This window comes from Triturus cristatus, chromosome 4_2 (assembly GCF_964204655.1).
Source record: "Triturus cristatus chromosome 4_2, aTriCri1.1, whole genome shotgun sequence".
Taxonomy (NCBI): domain Eukaryota; kingdom Metazoa; phylum Chordata; class Amphibia; order Caudata; family Salamandridae; genus Triturus; species Triturus cristatus.
In genome coordinates, this window is record NC_140586.1 from 192,357,175 (window position 1) to 192,380,091 (window position 22,917).

The window sequence follows — 22,917 nt, forward strand, 5'->3', positions numbered from 1 at the left end:
AGTGTGCCCACTCACTTCATATGACGGCCCTTGAATGTTTTTCACCCCTTTAGGTGAAGCCTTTACTGCAGGTGAGCAGACAGGAGGAGGAGATGATAGCGAGAGAGGAGGAGCTGCAGAAAGCTGTGGAGCGACAGCAGGCCACAGAGCAGAAAATCAAAGAACTAGAGAGTGAGCATTCTCAGGTGAGTGAACAAATCAAAGTACCTCTGCAACCTTGCATTGTGGAGTACCACTCCTTCAGACGCAACTGATGGTCACTACTGGAGTTCTGCTTAAATAACGGTCCACAGAGGTAGTTATGATTTGTTATCAGTGACAACTACTGGTGTGGTCGGAAGTGCTGCTGTAGTAAACACCCTGGGAGGGGGGTGGGGGGGGGGGGAGATATACTGGTTTTACTGTGACACTTGCTCACATAGCACTGAATGTTGCTGAAGTGACACCGCCCCAGGGTGGGCAAAGTAAAGTATTGGTCTTACGGTACCACATTTAATGTCTGAAGGTGAATGTAGCTTGGAGGACCTCACTTTTGATATTAAGTGGCAAGTAGTGGTGCATGTTAAACCCTGTGGTAATGAGCCTCTTGCTTCCTGTTTGCTGCAGCTGATTGCGGAGAAGAATGCACTCCAGGAGCAGCTCCAAGCAGAGACTGAGCTTTGTGCTGAAGCAGAAGAGATGCGTTCACGTCTGTCTGCCAAGAAGCAGGAGTTGGAGGAGATTCTACATGATTTGGAGTCCAGAGTAGAGGAGGAAGAAGAGCGATGCCAGCAACTGTCAACAGAGAAGAAAAAGATGCAGCAAAATATAATGGTGCGTTGTTGGAAGCTAGAAAGTGGTTTGTGTATTCTTATGAGCAGCGAGTGGAGCTGCTTGTACCTTGGGGGGGAGGGGGGGGGGGGGTAGATGTGGGTTGGGTTGCACCATGTGATGCTAAAATAAACTATGTCTGCTATAGGCAATTGGATTGACAGTCATTGCTTAAAATTAAACTCCGATAAGACGGAGGTGCTCCTTTTTGGTTCGAATTTCTTTCTGGAGTTCTGGGTGACCACCTAGTTTCGGCCCTCTTCCCTCGCCGGTCCTCAAGTTAAAAATCTTGGAGTGATCTTTGACTCTAAACTTACTATCCAAGATCAAATAAATCACTTGACCTCGTCTTGTTTCTATAGTTGGGTAAAAAATAAATGTACATTTGCCATTTAGTTCCATCGATCTTCAAGTTAGTGGTGGTTTCCCTAGTGCTCTCGCTCCTGAATTATTGTAACGCCATCTATTTAGCTGCCCAACAAGGTTTGTTAAAGCGCCAGAAGCTGCAATTTGCAGCAGTACAGCTTTTGAACAATCTCAAACATGAGTCTATTAGTGAACTTAAAGAGCTTCATTGGCTGGCGATTAAGTGTAGAATTCCTTACAAATTGCTTAGTGGGGCACATAAAGCCCTTCATGGAACTGGCCCTTAATACTTGTGGAATAAAATTACATGTTACACTCCCAATAGATGTCTGTGTTCAGCTTCATCTAGGACTATGGTAGTGCCTGGGATCCATTAAGCGTGTAGGGGCATTAGAAGCTTTATATATACCACAGCTTTACTGTGGAATCAACTGCCACTGAATCTCCAGTCGCAGCCGAACCGGATTAGTTTTAGAAAACCGCTAAAAACCTGACTTTTCTCCTTCCCTTGCTAATATTTCCCTTTTCTGTCTTGTTTTTACTCTTGCCATTCTGCCTCTAGCGCCAAGACACCCTTTGGGCATTAGTTGTGCTTTCTGATGGTAATGTAATCTAAATACAGACTTCACTGGATGGGGTGTCATGAGGATTACATGATGAGCAGTGTTGATCAGGGGGTGAAAAGGAGACCCCTTTTGAATACTGAACTGGCCTGTTGGGCTGGATTGGACAGGGTTATTTGTGAGCAACGAGCTCAATAACTGTTGCTATAGTCCTGTGATACATGGTGAAGTAGGACCCTCCTTACTGCCTGTATGTTGGGTCCTGGCCCACACATTCTCTGCAACAGGTCTGTGCTCCTCCTCTCGCCTGCTTCGATCTGCATAGATGAAAGGTCTGCTCCCCTTGTGTAATAGGGATATTTTCCCTGGGCCAGCTGAACCTAGTTCTGTGGAAGCTACAGGTGATCAGGACCACTGCATGTACTAACCAATCAGTGACCCTTCCCTCTGGCATTTCACCCCTCCCTTACCAGCCCCACACGCCCTTTTATCGAATTCAAATGCTGTAGAAGAGCAGATTGGTCTGTCAGCCTTGCATACTGGGTCCCCTGAGCAGTATATTCCATCGTTTTTTACATCCAGTATGGAGGCTGCACACCAGTGTACCACTGAAGTCTGCATTTTTGCAGTGTGCATCTATTCTAAAATTGTATACTGTGCATTATTTTACCATCTAACGGTTGTATCTGCAAATCTTCAAAATAATTATTTTGGGTGACCACCATTGGCACAGCAAATATGACCATATACCCCCCCCCCCCCCTTCACCGTGACCAAGTATGTAGCAGTGAGAAGCAGATTTGTTTTCTCTGGTTGAGTGCAATAAAAGGGTAAATTATTGGGCTTGAAGTCCTACTGGCTCCACTTCTGGTGCCAAGATTCAGAGTGAAACTGCTGAAAATGTTTTTACTTTAGCAAAAACAATGGTTGTTGAAAGTATAATACTTCGGTGTAAGATCCAGCTTTCCTAAACCACACTTTAAAACTTCAAGTGTGAACAAACACTGTGCATCCAAATTAAAACATCTATGCCTCCATACTCTACATGAAAACAAATTGATGCTGTTAGACAGATATGTAGTATATTTGAGAACAATGTGGCTAGTGGTAAAGCACTATTGGCATGTTAGACTGAGTCCTTACAAGAGTTCTTTGAGGACATTCCTAAGAAACTGGATTTTTCAAATCTTTATTTTTATATAATGAGGCCTAATTTCAGATCATCCCATTGATACGTCCGTAGACTCTCTGGATCTGGAGATAGAATACTCCTTTATTCTGTTGACTCAGGGTTGTTCATTGTTAGGTTTAACCTTCTTCAAAAACGCCACCCAACTAAAGATTATGTCTCTTCTCTAATGGTCTGTTATGTTTCAGTCCACCCACCAATGAAGAAATGCAACAGATTGCTGAGGCTGATAAATTGAATTAGACCTTGAACGCATTGACATAAAATGTGGTATGCCGCCACCGCAGACTGGTGAATCCCCCCATCACTAGTAGCATCAACAGTCTCTTAAGAAGTGAGTCCTATAAGAAACCTTTAGTGGTAATTCCCGTCACTATAAAACCTTGACTTCCTAATTTCTTTCATGTTGCAGCATTCCTTTAGGTGAGGCATCCCAATCTAAGAATGATTAAGTATAACCAAAGATAATTGGTGATGGAAATTTGACAAATGGTTATGCTGCAAAAAAAAACAAATCCACCAAAGAAAGCACCTAAATTCCAAACAAGACTTCTGCCAAGAGACTTATGTGAGAAACTGGGAAGGAAGCGTGAACTTCTCTTCCCAGAAAGGGATTTATTGCGGGTACTATAACTTCAAACAAAGATCTGATAAAATAATTGACCAATTCAGGATCTAAAGGCTACAAACAAGTACGTTTTATGTTTGCTTTACAGCATATTTTCCCTTCACCAAATGAAGCTTGTGCCATATTGGCAATCTATGAATATTTTCACATATACATAGTACAGCAATGCAGATTTCAGAGATTCATAGTCTGCCTCAGGGCGGCTGCTCACATATTCTCTAGGTGCATAACAGTAGTTATGGGGACATACCTGCGAGAAGCATCTATCTGTACTTAACCTTTTGGCTAATAATAAATACCTCCCACTCACTGATCTTTGCAGCACTATCAGGGCTCCGGTATTACTTGAGTACCTGGGGCTCCAGGCCAATTTCCTAAAATCTGCTTCAAGTTCAACAAAAATTGCTACGTTGGGGCTGCAACTAAATGCCATATTTCATTTCTCTGGGCTATATTGTGCTGTGCATTTTAAATCTCTTGAATGCCAAACTGCATGAGCCGTACACAGCCATGTTTGGAAGGATTAGTACAAGTTGTTAGAAGGTGTTTAATCACCCGGATAGAATATAGAGCATATCTCTCCACCAAAGCATCAACATATTACATCAACCTGCTGGAACTAGGCAGTAGGTCTAGCCAGTGTGGAGTTTGCCAGTTTAGTTCAGAATCTTGTGCATCAGATTATACAATGTCCACTCATCTACTTAAACAAGGTGTCACGAGTTATTGGAATCACTATGTAAGTCCGGTCACTGTAGTGAGGTTTCCTCCCAGAAAGCCTCTCGGAGGATGTCAGTCACCTGCACACATGTGGATGGCAGTTGTCATAAAAAGAGAAATATCCGTCCCCTTGGCTTTGCATAGTGCCCTTCCAAGGCAATTTTTAGAGTACTCCATTTAAGAAGAGTACAGTTGTTCAAATGAAAGGAATGTTTCAGGCAAATAACTGATATCCTATTGTGGTGGACAGGTCTGTGGTATGCACTTTTTACATCGCTCTTCAGGCTGCCAAGTCAATTTGCACACATTGCTTGCCATGATAGATGCATGCTTGCACTGGCTGTTTAAAACAAGGTTGACACGATCTTAAACACATGTGGTTTGGATGGCCATGTATCTGGTACAGCCTGTTGGCATAGAACATTTGTGTCCCAATGGAGGATTGCGACAGTGGTTGGAAGTGCTAGAAATGGTTAGTTTGAGGCATGCTCCTATCTGATGCTCCTTGTAGTCACCTGCTCTCATGCACCAGAGAAAAGTGACCTCATGGAAAGCAAAACAGTCTAGTTTCCAGCCTCAGAACATTGCTTACCCTCTTGGTTTTTCATTAATATTCATAAAAACAATGTGTATGGGATCTTGTGATTTAATGAAGATTCCCATTTTATAGAACCAGTGTTAAAGGTATCTAACTTTTTCTTACTAAAACACCTCTCTCCTTGTGCTGGCTTACACCATAGTGTTGACAAAGCATGTGTTTGTCCTGCAGGAGCTTGAAGAGCAGCTTGAGGAGGAGGAGGCTGCCCGGCAAAAGCTACAACTGGAAAAAGTCACCTCTGAGTCGAAGTTGAAGAAAGCAGAGGAAGAGCTGATTGTGCTGGAAGATCAGAACATGAAGCTTGGCAAGGTGAGCTGTGCCCTTAACAGCCCGGATGTGTTGTGCTTGCTTGCTCTTAATATTAAATCTTACCCGTGTCTCATCTCTGCAGGAGAAGAAACTGATGGAAGACCGGATTGCAGAATTCACCACCAACTTGGCAGAGGAGGAAGAGAAATCTAAGAGCCTAGCCAAGCTGAAGAACAAGCACGAGGCCATGATCACTGAGCTAGAGGGTAAGTGGTAGAGCAGTGCATGGGCACGCCATGGTGGACAGCACAGGGTTTACAAGCAAAAAAGCAGTGACCAGAGTTCTCACTGCCCTTATGTGACCAACTTACTGTGAGTTACAAACTGGCAACTCCCTTTACATTGTATATCACACTGACCCAAAGCTGCAGCACAGTTTGCTGCATACTATTTTTTTCTTCACTGCCTCTAAAATCAGCATCCGACTGCAGTGTTCCAACTGCATATAAGCCTTTACTCTGTTCACAAACAGAATTGCTCTCTGCATTCTAGATAGTATTGACTGTTGTAGAGATCAGATTTAATTTGTTATATTATACTGGATTGTAACATTTCTATAGCATGTTCTTACCTCTAGTCACAACCCGCCAGCACTTACCAGTCTGTCAAGTGAATAGTTACTACTTCTCCAGTATTGGGGTGTCTTTCATAGATTCACATGCTTGAATATTCCCCGTCGAAGTGGGAGTCCCACGGTACATAATATAGCAATATAGTAATAACATAAGCCTATTAGGCATAAAAGAAAGAAACCATAGAGTTTTCATAGATGGACAACTTGTCCCCTCTATAACATATTACTGTCATGTTTTAGTCCAAATCCAGCCAATCAGGTGTCCGCACCCTCTAGAACCCTCTCCCCAGAGACTCAGGCTCTCAGATTTTCTACCGCACGTCGTGTGAAGGGAGTCTCCCTCAGCTTGCTCAGTTTTTCTTCTCATATTTCATCAGAAGATTGAATTTATCATGTCTACTACCAAGAAATCCCTCTTCAGACCTTGTGGGAGTTGTGCTAAACTGAGACTTCATTCTGAAGATCCTGTTATGTTAGGAACATTTGTAGTGCGCACAGCTGCCCCAGCTAAGGGGCGTCCTGGCGCATGACAAGGTAAAACACAGCTAACACTGAGCATGGAAACAGAGAAAAGGGCGCAGCTAGTAAGAGGGAAAAAATTAAAACAGGAAGGTTTTTATGGCTTTACAGAACAAAAGGTCTTCCATCGAGCGAATCTCAATCGGAAGAGTTCCAAAGCACTGCTGCTTTTACCCGGAAGGACCGGCCACCAGCTCGGCTGAGCTTAAACCTCGGGACCACAGCGAGCACTTGGCCCAGTGATCTCAGAGCGGGTCGGAACATAGCAAGACAAGAGATTCGAGAGGATCTGGGGGGGCTGATCCCTTCAAGATCTTAAAAGCCAGACATAAAACTTTAAAATGAATTCTTGTCTTAACCGGCAGCCAATGCAAAGATCGAAGGGTACTAGAGACAGAGCAGGACCTGGGCAAGTCAACTATGGCTCTAGCTGCGGCGTTTTGGACACGGAGGCGGGTGATTTCTGCCTGGTTTACCCCTACCAGGAGAGAGCTGGCGGCATCCAGACGAGATATTACTGTTGCCTGAACCACCAGCTGCCTGGTAGGGGGGTCAAAAAACTTCAGGACAGGTCTTAAGCACCGAAGGACCCCAAAACAGCAGGCTGCGGTTTTCTTAGTGTGCCCGACGAAGCTAAGAGTGGGTTCCACCCACACTCCCAAATTTCTCAACTCCGTTACCGGAATTGGAGACGGCCCAAGCTCCGGAGGCCACCATCTGTCCCCCCAGAGTTCCTTCCCGACAACCATGACCTCGGTCTTCTTGGCGTTGAGCTGGAGACAGTTGGCATTCATCCAGCTCGCCACCGCCCTCAGTCCGCTCTGGAACCTAGGGGCATCCTGCTCAGCATCCCCGCTGATAGTAACCGCTAGCTGAGTGTCGTCGGCATACGAGACCATAGTCATGCCCCACTGCTTGATGACATCAGCCAGCGGTCTCACGTAAAGGTTGAATAACGTGGGACTCAGCGAGGATCCCTGCGGCACCCCCAGGCCCAGAGGATGGAATTTGGACTGGTACGGTGGTATGGCAACGCAGAAGGAATGGTCGTCGAGAGAGGAACGGAACCACTGTAGGGCGAGCCCACCAATGCCCATCTCCTCCAGGCGATGCAGAAGGATGCGGTGTGAAACAGTATCGAAGGCGGCGCTCAGGTCTAATAATACTAGCGCCGCCGTCTGTCCCACATCCAGCACCATACGCAGGTGTTCGGCCATGGCGAGAAGGGCTGTCTCCGTGCTGTGCCCAGCACGGAACCCGTTCTGGGTAGCATCCAGAATGTTGGCTATGGTAAGATGGTCAGAGAACCTGGGTGACGTGGGCCTCCACAGCTTTTGCCGGCCAAGGGAGCAAGGAAATGGGCCGGTAGCTCTCCGGTTTTAAAGGATCCAATGAGGGTTTCTTTAGGATAGGAGAGACCACTGCCCGCTTCCATTTAGCTGGAACCGTGCCCGTAGCCAGCGAGATGTTAATCAGGGAGCATACCATGGAGCGTCCCACAAAAGACTGGTCTCTGAAGAGGGCAGGTCTTAACGGATCCAAAGGTGATCCAGATTTGATTTTCTGGGCCAACCTATCAAATCCCTCAGATAGAAGCAGGGGAAGAGTCCATAGTGGGGAGGCCAGGGATAGTATCCAGAGCCCCCGGTGGGGGCCCCGTACAGGGAAAAGCCCGGTAGATGCCCTGCACTTTCTCAAAGAAAGATGCCAAAGCCTCACAGTGAGAGGTAGAAGCCGTTGCCGGGGAGGAAATTCTTTTTGCCAAAAGATCTTTGAGGGCCTTAAATATGGATTTAGACGGGTTAGTACTGTTGCGGAATTCTATCGAGTAGAACGCCGCGCGGGCTCTACAGATGGCGCGGTGATAAACTTTAACGGAAGCCAGATACGCTTTCTTGGCAGTATCATAAGACCTCCGCCACTCTCTCTCGGCCCGCCTACAGCTCCCTTTCAAAGCACGAAGGGCGCTGTCATACCTGGGGCTCGACTCTCTGGAGCTAAGTTTGCTTGCCATGATGGGAATCAATGAGTCAAGCGCCCTGGTAATCCACTGACAGAACTGGTCATAACCTGTTTCTACGTTGTCCAAGGGTCCTAGCGGATCTACAGCCAAAACATGGTGTAGGTCCTCTAACCGAAGTTTGTTCCAGTGCCTTCTAGGGACTAATCTAGCTGGGGGAATAGAGGGGATCTCAGGCAAAGGTGCCCGGATAGCCACTAAAAAGTGGTCCATCCACCCTAGGGGTGAGATGGAAGAGACTGTGGCTTCCGTTAGATTGGTAAAAAAGGGGTCCAGTGTATGCCCTCCTACGTGGGTGGGTTGTAATACCTTTTGAGACAGCTGAAGAGCCTCGATCAGCTAGAATATTGATGACAACCCGCACGCTCTGATTGTCAAAATGGAGGTTGAGATCTCCCAGGATGGAGAAATTGGCGCAGCCAATTGCCAGAGAGCTAACGGCATCAGGGAAAGCTTCTCTGAACGCAACATCGCTGCCTGGGGGTCGATATACCACCATCCCAGAGATCGAGAACTGGGGACTGATCAAGATCTTAAAAGAGGCGCTTTCGCACCCAGCAATATATAAGGCATTCCAGCTACAGGAGAAACTAGATTTAACAGCAAGGGCAATACCCCCTCCTCTAGTTGGACGATTTAGAGTGAAGATTGAGTACTCAGGGGGGAAGGCCAGGTTAATAATGGCTGCGTCGTCCTCCTGCAACCAGGTTTCCGTGATGGCAAATATATCTGGGGTCTCATCCTGCATGAGGTCCAAGATGGCTTGATGGTGTTGCACCAAGGACCTGACATTCAGGCTAAGTATTCGAAGTACATGCGCCGAGCCCTTGCTCCGAGAGGCGGTAGTGGAAGGCCTCTGGCGGATGTGAACGGGAGAGGCAAGTGCCCATCTCTTGCAGGCACACCAATATGGGCCGCTTAGAGGATGGATATGTGCCTGATCACACTTCGGAATGGTCAGTCCAATGGACCGCAGAGTCTCATTGGAGTAGGTGATCATCACAACACCAGAGAGAAAAGTGCCAAAGAGAAACCCGCTGCGCCCCGCGTGTCCCAAGCGTGTCCCAAGCGCGGACGGGCAGGACTCTGGCAGGACTCTGGCAGGACTCTGGCAGGACTCTGGCAGGACTCTGGCAGGACTCTGGCAGGACTCTGGCAGGACTCTGGCAGGACTCTGGCAGGACTCTGGCAGGACTCTGGCAGGACTCTGGCAGGACTCTGGCAGGACTCTGGCAGGACTCTGGCAGGACTCTGGCAGGACTCTGGCAGGACTCTGGCAGGACTCTGGCAGGACTCTGGCAGGACTCTGGCAGGACTCTGGCAGGACTCTGGCAGGACTCTGGCAGGACTCTGGCAGGACTCTGGCAGGACTCTGGCAGGACTCTGGCAGGACTCTGGCAGGACTCTGGCAGGACTCTGGCAGGACTCTGGCAGGACTCTGGCAGGACTCTGGCAGGACTCTGGCAGGACTCTGGCAGGACTCTGGCAGGACTCTGGCAGGACTCTGGCAGGACTCTGGCAGGACTCTGGCAGGACTCTGGCAGGACTCTGGCAGGACTCTGGCAGGACTCTGGCAGGACTCTGGCAGGACTCTGGCAGGACTCTGGCAGGACTCTGGCAAGACTCTGGCAAGACTCTGGCAAGACTCTGGCAAGACTCTGGCAAGACTCTGGCAAGACTCTGGCAAGACTCTGGCAAGACTCTGGCAAGACTCTGGCAAGACTCTGGCAAGACTCTGGCAAGACTCTGGCAAGACTCTGGCAAGACTCTGGCAAGACTCTGGCAAGACTCTGGCAAGACTCTGGCAAGACTCTGGCAAGACTCTGGCAAGACTCTGGCAAGACTCTGGCAAGACTCTGGCAAGACTCTGGCAAGACTCTGGCAAGACTCTGGCAAAGCGACGGCGTCCCCCTGCGCGACCCCTCTGCGCGGGGGGGAGCGACTTTAAATAGGCGTCCCGCGAGGCTGTCCGAGCGCAAGAACGCTCACAATGGCGCCCGCCACGAGATGCAGTGTCCAAACAAAGATGGCGCCCAACCAGGACTACCCCCGTGACACGGACCCCCCAAAACGGCGGTGTTTTTCAATCTATGTGCAGTAAGAGGGAGGGGGAGTACCCAGCCTGGTCCCAGTTAAAAACAGGGACAAGTAAATTAAATTAAACACAAATGCAAAAAACTGGAATTTTTAAAATAACAGAGCGCTAGCAGCAGCGCGAGCGCAGCTATGCAGGTACCTTATCCACCTTACAAATGTATTTATTGTTTATATCCTGAACATCAGGTAAAGGACTAACATTTGTAGAACCTTCTCACAAAAAACTTTAGAGAAGGGAGTCTCTTGAAGACTTCGGAGAATCCTCTTTCAGATGTGGAGTGTGTCTTCCATACAAACTGCTCCCTATTTGAAAAGGTCCAGTGACTCTCAAAAGGTTTCTCCTAGACCTAACCTGTAATGTCTGTTTGTTTTGTATATGTCTTTTTCTCCCAACGGATACAGGACTGTGTCCCACATATGTTTTGCTGTTGATTATTGGTTGGGTTTCATTGAAGAATTAAACTGGATGTCCAGCTGAACATTCTCAATATAGTTTCGATTCTATACTATATTTATTCCCTTCACTCCTTAAACCATTTTGAGGACCACTGTTTGTTTGAAATTAACAATTACCCAAGGTCCTCAACTACCTATTGGGTCCCCTTGTTTTGTTAGAATGTTTAACTTCGCAAACAAAGCCTGATTCCATTATTACTCAGGCAGCCCAACGCCGATCTAGAAACCCTTCATCTCCTTTGTCGGCACCTCCAGATCGAGAAGGTCGACGGCTGGATGGTATAGGGAATTTTTTTTCCACTATGGCAGCAGCTACAGTACGAGCGGCCAATTCTTTGGCGATCCTGGGCCGCTACAATCGCCAAATGTGGTCGGACATTTCATCTCAATCTTATTCCTGAAGCATCTAGACCAGAGGCTTTAAAGATTCTCCAAGAGGGAGAAAATTTCTTCGGAAATTATAGATTGCGCCATTGTGTCCTCTTCTGGCTTCCGTCTTTTGGCTGGTGCAGCAGTCCTCCGGCGTCAGGGCTGGTTAAGGGCCACGTCTTTTCGTCAAGAGGTACAAACAAAGATACTGGACAAACCTTACGACGGTGAATCGCTTTTTGGCCAGCATATAGATGATGCTCTTCAAGCAATTAAGGACACTGACGCAGCTCGTGCTCTGGGATCTCTGCAATACACAGCTCGTGCTCTGGGATCTCTGCAATTCAAAAAGCAACCTTTTTGAGGCGCAAGAGGTGGTGGTTCCTCTTCTTCCTTTCGAGGCCATTCAAACTAATACAGACAAGGAGAGCCGCTACTCCTCTCAAAATCACCAATCTTATCGGCAGCAACATTCTTCCAACTACAGACAATACAGAGGCAAATCTTCTTGTAGAGGAAAGGATTCCTCGAAGAAACAATGACTCTTACTACCCTCAGTCGCGAACTCCTCAGACTTGGAGGTCGAATCTCCCGCTTCTACTCCAAATGGTCACAAATTACTACCGATCAATGGGTTCTCGATATTGTACGCAGGGGACACGCTTTGGAATTTGTAAAGATTCCTCCAAATACTCCACCAAGAGGTCCCCCTCCTGCCCACTTAAAAGAGCTTCTGAGTCAGCTCAATATTTTATTGAGAAAAGGCGCGATTGAAGTGGTGCCAAAACTACAGAGGGGCAGGGGGTTATATTCAAGGTTCTTCCTCATACAGAAAAGGTCTGGAGAATGGCATCCCATTTTGGATCTACGAGCCTTGAACAAGTATATAAAGAAACAAACTTTTCGTATGTTGTCCCTTCAAGAAGTACTCCTTTTTCTCTCCCAAGGAGAATTTATGACCACTTTAGATCTCCAAGACGCTTATTTTCATCTTCCCATAGTTTCAAGACACAGAAAATTCCTCATTCAGGGTGGCCGGAAGAGATTTTCAATTCAAGGTTCTGCCATTCTGCCTTCGTTCTGCTCCCCGAGTGTTCACGAAAGTCCTTGCACCGGTGGCAGCTTACCTTCGTCTTCAGGCAGTACAAATCTTTCCCTACTTAGACGACTGCCTTCTAAAGGCAGTCTTTCGAACTAGCGTCCAAACAAACTCTTATTATGCAGATCCGTCTTCCAATCTCTGGGCCTCACACCGAACATAACAATCTCAGTTGCGCCCGGCTCAAAACAGATTGTTCTTGGGAGCCATTCTGGATACCAGTCTAGGGAAAGCTTTTGTCGCACGAATGACGACAACGTCTTCGCGATCTAGCGGCTTCTATCCATCAAAAAGAGTTTGTTTCTGCCAGACAGTTCTTTCCTAGAGATGTTGTCCTCCTGCATTCCTCTAGTCCCTCACTGCCGCCTGAAGATGAGACCCGTCCAGGAAGAACTGGACAAGCAATGGTCTCAGGGACTTTCAACGACCTACTCAGTCACCCATCGTCTAAAAAGAGCTCTTTTATGGTGGACTCACGAAGAAAATGTCTCCTCGGGGCACCCTTTTCTGGCGGCCACTCCACAATTCACCCTCACCACCGACGCATCTCTCGAGGGGTGGGGCGCCCACTTGCAGGGTTTAACTGTGAAAGGCAAGTGGTCTGTTCATCAAAAGACAAACCACATCAACCTTTTAGAATTACTGGCCATTTTTCTGGCTCTGAAAGCTTTCCGAACCATCATCTACGGAAGCACGGTGTTGATCCGGACGGACAACACAATGTGCATGCACTACCTCAACAAGCAAGGGGGTACGAGGTCAGTTTTGTTGTCCCTTCAGGCTAAAAAAAATTTGGGATTGGGCGATTCAGCATCGCATCCTTCTTGCAGCAGTCCATGTTCCGGGAGCGTCAAACAATCTCGCAGATTCCCTAAGCAGATCGTCCACAACCAATCACGAATGGGAATTACACCAACCCATTTTGGATCACATCTTTCAGCTATGGGGTCCCTTCGCAACTTATATGAACCGAAAATGCCAGTTCTACACAAGTTGGCTTCCCCAACCAAAGTCATGCGGGAATGCTTTTTTGATGAACTGGTCCAATTTATGCTTGCGCTTTTCCACCAATACCTCTAGTCCCCAAGGTTCTACGGAAAACGAGGAAAGAACCCTGTCAGCTAATCCTTATAGCCCCCGATGGCCTCGACAAATCTGGTTCACGGAACTGCTGCTCCTGTCTCAGTGCGAACCGATCATGCTTCGTCCTCTTCCGAATCTTTTGACCATGGAACACGGTCAAATTTGTCATCCCGACCCTGCATCTCTACACTTAGCGGCTTGGAACCTGAGCACTTTGAATTTGTGAATTTGGACATCCCTTTAGATTGCAGAGAAGTCTTTGCAAAAGCTAGAGCTCCTTGTACTGTGAAAGCATATAAACTCAAATGGAAACGATTTTGTTTATGGTCTAGTGATGCCAAAATTCATCCTATACATTCCAAGCCAGAACAACTTTTGCCTTTCTTTTTGCACCTAGCGAAATCAGGCCTCTCATACTCTACCCTTAAAGTCTTTCTAGCGGCAATCTCACGATTCCGACAAGATGGCTCTAACTCCCTTTACTCGTCAAGAGTAATTCAACAAATTTTCAAAGTGCTTTTTCGGATGTTTCCTCCGATACGTCTGCCTCCTCCACCTTGGCATCTAAACATTGTATTGGCGCAGCTCATGAAATCACCATTTGAGCCAATCCATAAGGTCAGTTTCAAATATGTCACTTGGAAGACTTCTCTCCTCCTGGCTCTTACATCCTCACGCCGGGTTAGTGACCTGCAAGCATTTACCATTAACCCACCTTTTCTTCAATTTACTAAAGACTCTGTCCTGCTTCGCACCAATCCGGCCTTTATCCCTAAGGTACCATCTGATTTCCACCTCAATGAGCCGGTTGTTTTAAAAACCTTTTTTCCAAATCCTCAGACTACTGCAGAAAAGAATCTTCATTCTTTAGATGTCAAAAGATGTCTCAAATTTTATCTTCAGAAAACCGCTGCTATTCGCAAGAATGACCAACTCTTTGTGGCCTACGGACGGATGCGACAAGGTCATCCGGTCACCAAACAATCTATAGCACGCTGGATATCTTCTACTATTGCCTTTTGCCATCAACAAGCAGGAAAACCTCTTGCTGCTGTTAAAGCGCATTCCACCAGGAAGGTTTCTTCTTCTATGGTGCTATTTGCTGGGGTGCTTCTTCAATCCATCTGTAGAGCGGCAACATGGTCCAGCAGACACCTTTATGAGACACTACTGTCTGGATGCTGCAGACAACACGGACACAGCCGTGCGACAAGCAGTCCTTCGTAATCTTTTTAAATAAGGTGAGCCTCTGATGCTTCCCTCCTCCTGTATACAAGGTACATTTATTATATATATATATATATATATATATATATATATTCTTTTGCACTGTATTTGCTATTTCTTTGCTTCTTATGTACCTTGTATTGTTCTGATATCACTGCTCATTACTCTTATTCAAGCATGTGAATCTATGAAAGACACCCCAATATTGGACAAGAACAAAAGTTACTTACCTGTAAACTGTGGTTCTCCAGTATTGGTGTCTTTCATAGATTCACATGCGACCCACCCATTTTCCCTCAGAGGCTCTAATCATGTATTTGACTATTATGTCACTCTTGTGCTACGAAAATCTGAGAGCCGGAGTCTCTAAGGAGAGGGTTCTAGAGGGTGCGGACACCTGATTGGCTGGATTTGGACTAGAACATAACGACAGTAATATGTTAGAGGGGACAAGTTGTCTATCCATAAACTCTATGGTTTTACTTTCATGCCTAATAGGCTTATGTTATTACTATATTGCTATATTATGTACCGTGGGACTCCCACTTCGACGACAGGGAATATTCAAGCATGTGAATCTATGAAAGACACCAATACTGGAGAACCACAGTTTACAGGTAAGTAACTTTTGTTCTTCTGTATTATATTATTGGAGAAAAGTGTATTTAAGTGTCATTTAATAGGGTTTCGATTTGGTGTACTGCATGAGTTCTTGAGTGTGCTCCAGACTTCCGTCAGTAACAGTGCTTTTTGCGTGAGATTGTCTGTTACCCCAAAAGGTTTGCCATAGTGTCATTCAGAATAACATTCTGGTAATAGCAGAGCATCTTTGAATGGACAATTTTGCGGCCTTGTCAAGCAGGGCTCAAGTCCATGAATGGAAAATCTGTTATTTGATAAATTCTTACAATGACTGGGTACTCTTACAATCTGTTTGCTACTGCACAGAGGACAAATCTCCAGTCCAGGTTGCCCCACCCAGAGTTCATGGGCAATGCACTATGGATCAGCAGGTTAGGAAAATGTGCTTAGTTTTCTTCCACTGCCTCGAGTTCCATACATAGAGGAAAATGCAGCAAATATCAAAGATCGTTATTCATGTTGAGTCCAACTTCGACTAGACAACCATGGCATTCCACACTGTTTGAAATGTCATTACAATACTCTGACCTTACGCTGCTCAACCTAGCACAGTTCTAGAGTTTTGGTCACCCAGAAAAGTGTATGTGTTGAATGGGAATTTCCCCTGCCTGATGCCCTGCCTTGTCCTGTGCCAGAAGTGCTTGTACCTTTTTGATCCTGGTTTTTGGTTAGGTCTCTCGCTAATCCATTATGCGCCGGCTTTGACCTAAGCCCGGTCTTAGACGATATGTTCTAGAGCTTGTCCTGAACCAACAGGGTCACACCCTCTTAATGGAGGAATACCATCTGTTTCGAAAGCTTCAAGCCACAGTGGCGGCAGCATACCAAGTTTTGTAAATTATACCTGAAACACGAATGCATCCTTACAGACCCATTCATCTACAGCTCTGCTGCTCATAATCTTGAATGCCAACATCCTGAGAATTGTACATATTCATTAGAACTCATTTGTATTTTTACATTCGTGGCATTATACTTTATTTAATTTTACACTTTTTCGTTTTTACACCTTTCCTCTGGGAGGCAGCCCATCGTTTTCACCCTTTCGGTGTCGAACTTCCGGTCTGTTTACTTTTCTCTGTCTGGAACTAGTTTCCGATGGAACTGTACATGGAACCTTTTACACTTGCATAATCGCCTTGAGCGTGGCGGCAAGCTTTGAAACACCGAGGCGTCACTCGGATGGCCTGTTATTTATATCTGATAGACATCTAGCCGCAGAATTCTTAACTTGGACTATCCCCAGGCGTCTGACTGGAACTGGAATTTTTTTTGCAGCAGCAGCACATCTGCGCGTAGTGGGACGGCGCCACACGAACCCACCCTGATGTCTTCCACGTACACGATGTCAGCGAGGTCCTATAAGCCCCTCCTCCAGCACGTTGACAATCGGTTTTCCTTTTCTACATACAACGCAGATCCAGAGTGCGGTTCCTTTGGCCTGTTTTCAGGTCCTTCATCGACTCTCTGCGTCTGGTACAGTGTACGATGCCCTCGGGCTTTAAATCCTGTACTTCCTGTTTGCGGCAAATGTCCGCGACGGACCCGCATCTTATTCGTATGTGGTGTCTCGGCGAGCACTACGACTCCACGGACTGATGCCTGCCAACAATTCAAACTGAAGTCCCAGGGGGAGCGCCGGATGAAGCTTTTTTCGTGCCCCGCTGTCCCGGTCGGAGTCATCTCGTCTCCCGACCTTCAACGCGGTTCCGCCGTCGTTCACCACTTCTTGGTAAGTTGTGTCGTATGACGCCGAGGTCCTCTACCTCCTTCAGGGGTGCTGGTTCCCGGGACATTCTGGTCCCGGGCCCCAGCAAGTCGCCCTCACCCTACCTGCCCTATCCGGGTGCGAGGGCGACTCGGGCCCAAGTGGAGGCCTATGCCACGGCCCTGCAGGCCTCACTTGGGCCCTCTTCCGTTCATGGGGCGTCCTCTGGGCCTCCGCAATTCGTACAGTCCCCGACTGACTCGCCGGGGGTTTTGCCGGCGTCACATGAGCTCTTGCTCTTGCCCTCCAGTGACGTTGGAGATGTGGTATCGTCAAGGCGCAGCTTTGCTTGGTCCCCCTGTACGATCCCTAGGGCGTCATGGTGCGGCCCGGCCCCCCCCCCCCTGCACCCCTGCCACGCCACAGTCCTGCGGGGCTCCCTGTGGCATCACAGTCGGTTGCTAGTGCCCAAAGCCTCGCTTTGTGCACGCCTCGGCCTTCCGGACAGGCAGATGCCAGTCGGGGGCTGGCGCCGGCCCAGCGCCATAGACTTGTCTCCCCGGCCCTGCCTCCGCTTCTTTCTCCGGAGTCAGGGCCTTCTGTGGTCGAGACAGTCGGCGCCAAAGGCTTGACTTCCCGGATCCAGCTCCTTCTCCTTCCTCTTCTTCGTAAGGGAAGCTGGTCGTAGATTCAGAGCCACCTCTGCACCGGACGTGGTGCAGTCTGCGCCGACTGCGGTTTTAGCGCTGCATCGACGTAGATTTGTTTTCTCCATAAGCGTTTGTAGAAAGCGTGGCGACACTCACCCCTGTCAATGCCGCTGGTATTCTTGCCTGTGCCTCCAACAGGATCCCCGCCTCCTCAGTAGGATCCACAACCGACTGACTCCTCGCCTTCTCTGGACCCCATTCCTCAATGGGGCTCCCCTCAGTGGAGCACTAGTCGCACCCTCACTGTTTTGGGAGGGTTAGCCTACAGCTGTCCCCTAATGATGAGCTACTGTATCTTCCTCGGAGGACTACCGAGGCTGGTGCAGCTTTTCTGTGAGTGGTCTCTTTGGCTGCTCGGATTCTGAACATGCAACCCCCTTCCGTGCCCCCTCTGTGGACCCTTTACTTTGTGTCCTTCACCGTGGGTCAGGGAATGTGGAGCCACTTCTGCCCTTTAAAGCCTCTTTATGATGCCCTTTTGGGTACCTGGTTTCAGCCAGTTTCTGGTGACCTGGTTGCTCGTTCGGTCTTGCACCGCCACCATCCTGCTCCACATGATCCGGTCTGCTTATTTGTGCAGCCGGATGTGCAAGGGTTTGTTGTGCAAACTGCCTTCCCTGCCACTGCTACTTCCTCCCTCCCAGGAGTCCAGATGGCTTGATTCATGGGGTCGAAACATCTTTGCCTCCACTAGTTCCACACTGCGGTCACTGTGAGAAAGTGGCTCTGTATATACTGTTCCCTAATAGGTACAGGGTGTACAGAGTCCACAGTCCCCCAGAGGCTGATAGAGGTCAAAGTTAGGTATGACCTTACTCTCAAAAGTGGTAGCTTGGTCGAGCAGTAAGGCAGTACCAGAGGACAGTGTAAAGCATTTATTGTACACACTCAGTCAGCAAATGGTTTCACACACTCAATAACTGAACTCTAGGCCAATGATTTGTATATATAACATATATGCTTGTTTTATTTTTAGAACCACAAAGGGGGTAAAAATATACTTTCTCAGAATGAGAGGTTGAATATAAATACTTTTGTTTCAAGCAATAAATTTGTGTAAACAGTCACAGTTGGTTGCAATAAACAATCCTATTTCCTAAACATAACAATGCATTGAGCTCAATGGTAAATTCAGGTTATTTGTAATAAATTACTTTTCAGATTACTTTTGGAATTCCAGGTCTGGATCCTAGAACCAGCCTGGGGTCAGTATTCAGAATCAAGTGATGAAAGTCGACTTAATAACTGTAATGATTTTTAAATAATATTTAGCTATTTCAAAAGTTAGCACTTAGAAAATATTTCACAGAAAACATTCAATGGATCTCTATGGCAAGAAATTCAAATTGCAGGTAGAGTACTTTATCGTTACTTTAGTAATCCAGGACTGGGTGCCTAGACCCAGGACTGGGGTCCTTATCAAAAACAGGTAAGTAATTTGGTTTGCAGAAATGGTACGATTTTAAAAGAATATTTCAAATTTGCAAAAATAGACACTTAGAAGAAATTTCACAGAAAAGCAGACAATGGTTTCCTATGGGAGAAAAATGAGTTAGAGGTAAGTATAGTTGTGAGTACTTTTCAGGGTCAGGGCTGGGCACCAAGATCCAGCACTGGGAGCTCACCCAGGAACAGGTGAGTAAATTCGTTTTTGTCACTTGGCTGATTTTTGGTGAATTTTTACAGTTTTGAAAAGTTCACACTTAGAAGATTTTTGAAGAAAAAGCCAGTCAATGTTACCCTATGAGGAAAATGAAGTTAGCGGTTTAAGGGTAAGTACTCGACTGGCAGAGTTGAAATTCCGGGCATAGACTCAGGGGTCCCCCAGTGTCAGGTAGGTACAGTTGGTTCACCCTCAGCGGTTTCAGGACGGCCGGGTGCAGAGTGAGTTAGGCCCAATGTTATCCTATGAGGGATAGGGGGGCCTTAGTTGGTGGCTGCTGTCTGGCAAGCCACGGGTCTGTGGGAGCTGGGCTCCTGGTCACTTACTCAGGGCAAGTGGGGAAGTAAGTTAGTGTAGAGAGTGCACTGCCAGGGCCACTCGGGCGGCTGGGTGCAGGGTGCTTTTGAGCCTTCGGGCGCTCAAGGGAAATCAATGGGAATGTTCCGGTTTGGAAAAAGGCTGCAGGCTCGGGGACGAGGATGTTTCCGGTGCCACCACCACTTCGAGGGGTAAGTTGGGTAGTTGTAGGTTAGGTGGGTACCCCGGGATTGGGCACAGGGGGCCGCAGGGCGCCGGGTGCAGGGGTGCCTTTTGACGTCGGGAATCTTACCCTCTGGTTGATCGCGGCTGGGGTGGCACTCGGTTCTGAGGCTGCAGGCTTCGTCCAGGATGTCGAGGGGGGTCCTTGGGTGCCGGACTCGGGGTCACAGTCGCCGTGGGGTCGTCCTCGGGGTCTTTGTCCACTCCGGCACTGGCCAGGCTTGGCTGGTGCAGAGTGTGTTGGGTCCGCGGTTCCGGGCTGCTGCCAGGAGTTAGGAATAGGTTTCTCGAGTAGAGCCTCTACTCATGGGAGTCCCAGGGAATCAGAGGTCAAAGGTAGCCAGGTCCTCCGGGGTTTTTGAGGTTGCTGGCCACAAGAGATGCCGCGCTGGAGCAGGAGCAGGTTCGAGGGTCGACAGGCCGGTAGGGCTGGGGCCAAAGCAGTTGGTGTCTTCCTCTTTTTAGCAGCTGCAGGGCAGGTCTTTTTTCTTCTTGCTCTTCTTGTAGGTTTCTATCTGGAATCTGGGGAAGGAAGGTTCAGGGGGCCCCTAAATACTAGATTTAGGGGCGTTACAGGTAGGTGAAGGCCAGGGACCAATGGGTCCTTGTCCTGGGGTGGGTACACCCCCTATCCTGCCTCTCTCCTGTGGGAGGAGGGCAGTAGCCTAATCCTGATAGGGTAGGGCCTCCCATCTTCAAGATGGCGAGAGCCCGGAGATGTGCTTCACCTCGCCTCCCCCACCTGAGGGGTGGGGTGGGCAGGCTGGCACATCCCCTGTCCTTGTATGGGGTTTCCGGCCAAGCTTCCTGCCAGAGTGGGGGGTTGCAGTGGCCTGGGGAAACTCCAACTGGCGGCATGCCTTTGAAGCTTCCCTTTGCTCATCCTGGGGGAGGAGATTTCTCACCTCACCCAGGATGTGCATTGTTGCAGGCCCGGGAGAGCAGGGGCTCTCCCACCCAGGGGTCCAGCAACGTGTCTGCTGTGTGGCAGCCTGGGCAGCCTCAGAGCAGACGTGGATTGTAGGTTAGCTGTAAGGGGGCATCTCTAAGATGCCCTCTGGGGTGCTTAGTACATTAAATCCCACACTGGCATCAGTGTGGGTTTAATGTGCTGAGAAGTTTGATACCAAACTTCCCAGTCTTCAGTGTTGCCATTATGGTGCTGTGGAGTTCGTGTTTGACGAGCTCTCAGCACCATGTACTTGTAAAAGGCAGCACTGTACTTACAGTGCCCAGGAATGGACCTGGGTACTGTAGGGGCACAGGGCTCCTGCTCCTGTGCCCACACCATAGGCATAAGGCACCCAGCCAGAGGGGTGGCTGACATATGCCTTGGCAGTATAGGTAATGGGCATGGCACACAGAGATGTGTGCCATGTCGACTCTTTGTTTTGTCCTGCACCCAGACACTCAGCCTGCAAAGGCAGTGTGTGTGTGTGTGTAAGGGTACAGGGCCTCTAAGGGTGGCACAAGGAGTGCTGCAGCCCTTAGAGGCCTTCCCTGGTCACAAGGCCCTGGGTACCTAGGGTACCATTTACCAGGGGCTGACATGTGGCCAGGGTTTGCCAATTGGGAGTTTGTGTGTTTTAAGGAAGGAACATAGGCCCTGGGCACCTGATTGGCAGGAGCCCAGGGCACAACAAGGAAAAGTGCATCAGCTATTAGGCAAAAAAAAGGGGGGGTTACTGCAACAGAAACCCACTTTCTCACACAAGCCCCCCCCAGCCCAAAGGCCAGGAGACTTCTGCCAAAGCTGGGAGAGTCTACCTGGTCTTTCAGGCGAGGAAGAGTTGGGGAAGTGGTTTGAAAGTTGCAGGGCCTACTCTGCCTTACATTCTTCTGCCTAGGTCAATCCCTTTGGGGAGCTGGCCTGTCTTGTTAGTTTCAGGACCTAACTCCCAAGGCTCCTCTCCTTGTCTTTTACTGTCCTGGTCCCATCTTTCTATTTTGGGTTTAGAGGTGTATACCTCGGTAGTTTCTAACTTAGCCAGGGCTAGGCCCAGCTTACCCACAGAGGCTACCCACAGCTTGAGCAACCCCACCATGACCAATAAGGTCAGGGGGCCTGACTTGCTATTTGGCAGGGGGTTAGGCCACCATGCCAAGGATAGGGCTGCCATGAAGGCTAACACCCAGCAGAGGCTGCTGACAGCTGTCAGTGCCCAGTACCATACCTTTAGCTCCTGACTGGCAAGTGAGGGGGCTATTTTATAGTTCTCTTTGGGTCCTGGCTGTTGGTCTGTTTGAGGATAGGGGGTCCCTACTCTTGGTAGGGAACACCCCTCCTCTACCCCTTGTTCTGCCACCTGAGGAGCCACTAATTCAGGCTGGACAGTTGCCTGACTAGTCAGGTCTTGCTGTTGGCTAGGGGGGGCTTTACCAGTGCCATTGTGGGAGTTTTCCCTTACTGGGATAGCATCTCCCTGGCTCTCTGGAACTGTGGCTAACAGTTGCCCACCTTTCCTACCCTGTTTCTTCTCACTCTTTTGGGACTCAGCTGCACTGACTGCAGGTTGAGCCCCCACAGGTTCTTTGGGCGAGGCCTGGCATTGGGCCAGCACCTCTCTTTGGCTCAGTTCCACATCTAAGTGATCATTCCCCAAGAGACAATCAAGGGGGAGGTTTTTACTGACTATCACTTTCCTCCATCTAAGGGACCCAGCTGTGGCTAGGGGCACTATAGCCACAGGCCTAACAGTGACTCCCCCTGGGACAGTTCTTACCCTTCTTGTTTCCCCTGAGACATATTGGTGTGGGAATACCAACCTGTCATGTACCACAGTGTGACTGGCACAGGTATCTCTCAGGGCAGTGGCTGGGATTCCATTCACCAGTAGGTGGTGGAAGTGTCTACTTCCTTCTGGGATCTCCAGCTTGCTTCTTGGGCCCATTCCCCAGTTGAAAGCTAGGAGGACTTCCTCATCTGAGGACCCTCCCTCCCAAGCTACACTGGCAACCCCTGGGGCTACACTAGTCACCCCTGGAGCTGTACTAGGAACCTTATTTTTAGGACAGCTAGAGTCCTGG

At 48.4% G+C, this 22,917-nt stretch overlaps 1 protein-coding gene across 1 annotated transcript in view; it reads left to right on the top strand.

The window, feature by feature from the left end:
* Nucleotides 1-22,917, top strand: part of MYH9 (myosin heavy chain 9) — a 318,178-nt gene that overhangs the window by 178,595 nt on the left and 116,666 nt on the right. Inside the window, exons 21-24 of the mRNA XM_085601113.1 lie at nucleotides 54-185; nucleotides 607-813; nucleotides 5,046-5,183; nucleotides 5,266-5,389. Of these exons, the coding sequence (XP_085457239.1) occupies nucleotides 54-185; nucleotides 607-813; nucleotides 5,046-5,183; nucleotides 5,266-5,389 (601 nt within the window). The remainder of the gene's footprint in view (nucleotides 1-53; nucleotides 186-606; nucleotides 814-5,045; nucleotides 5,184-5,265; nucleotides 5,390-22,917) is intronic.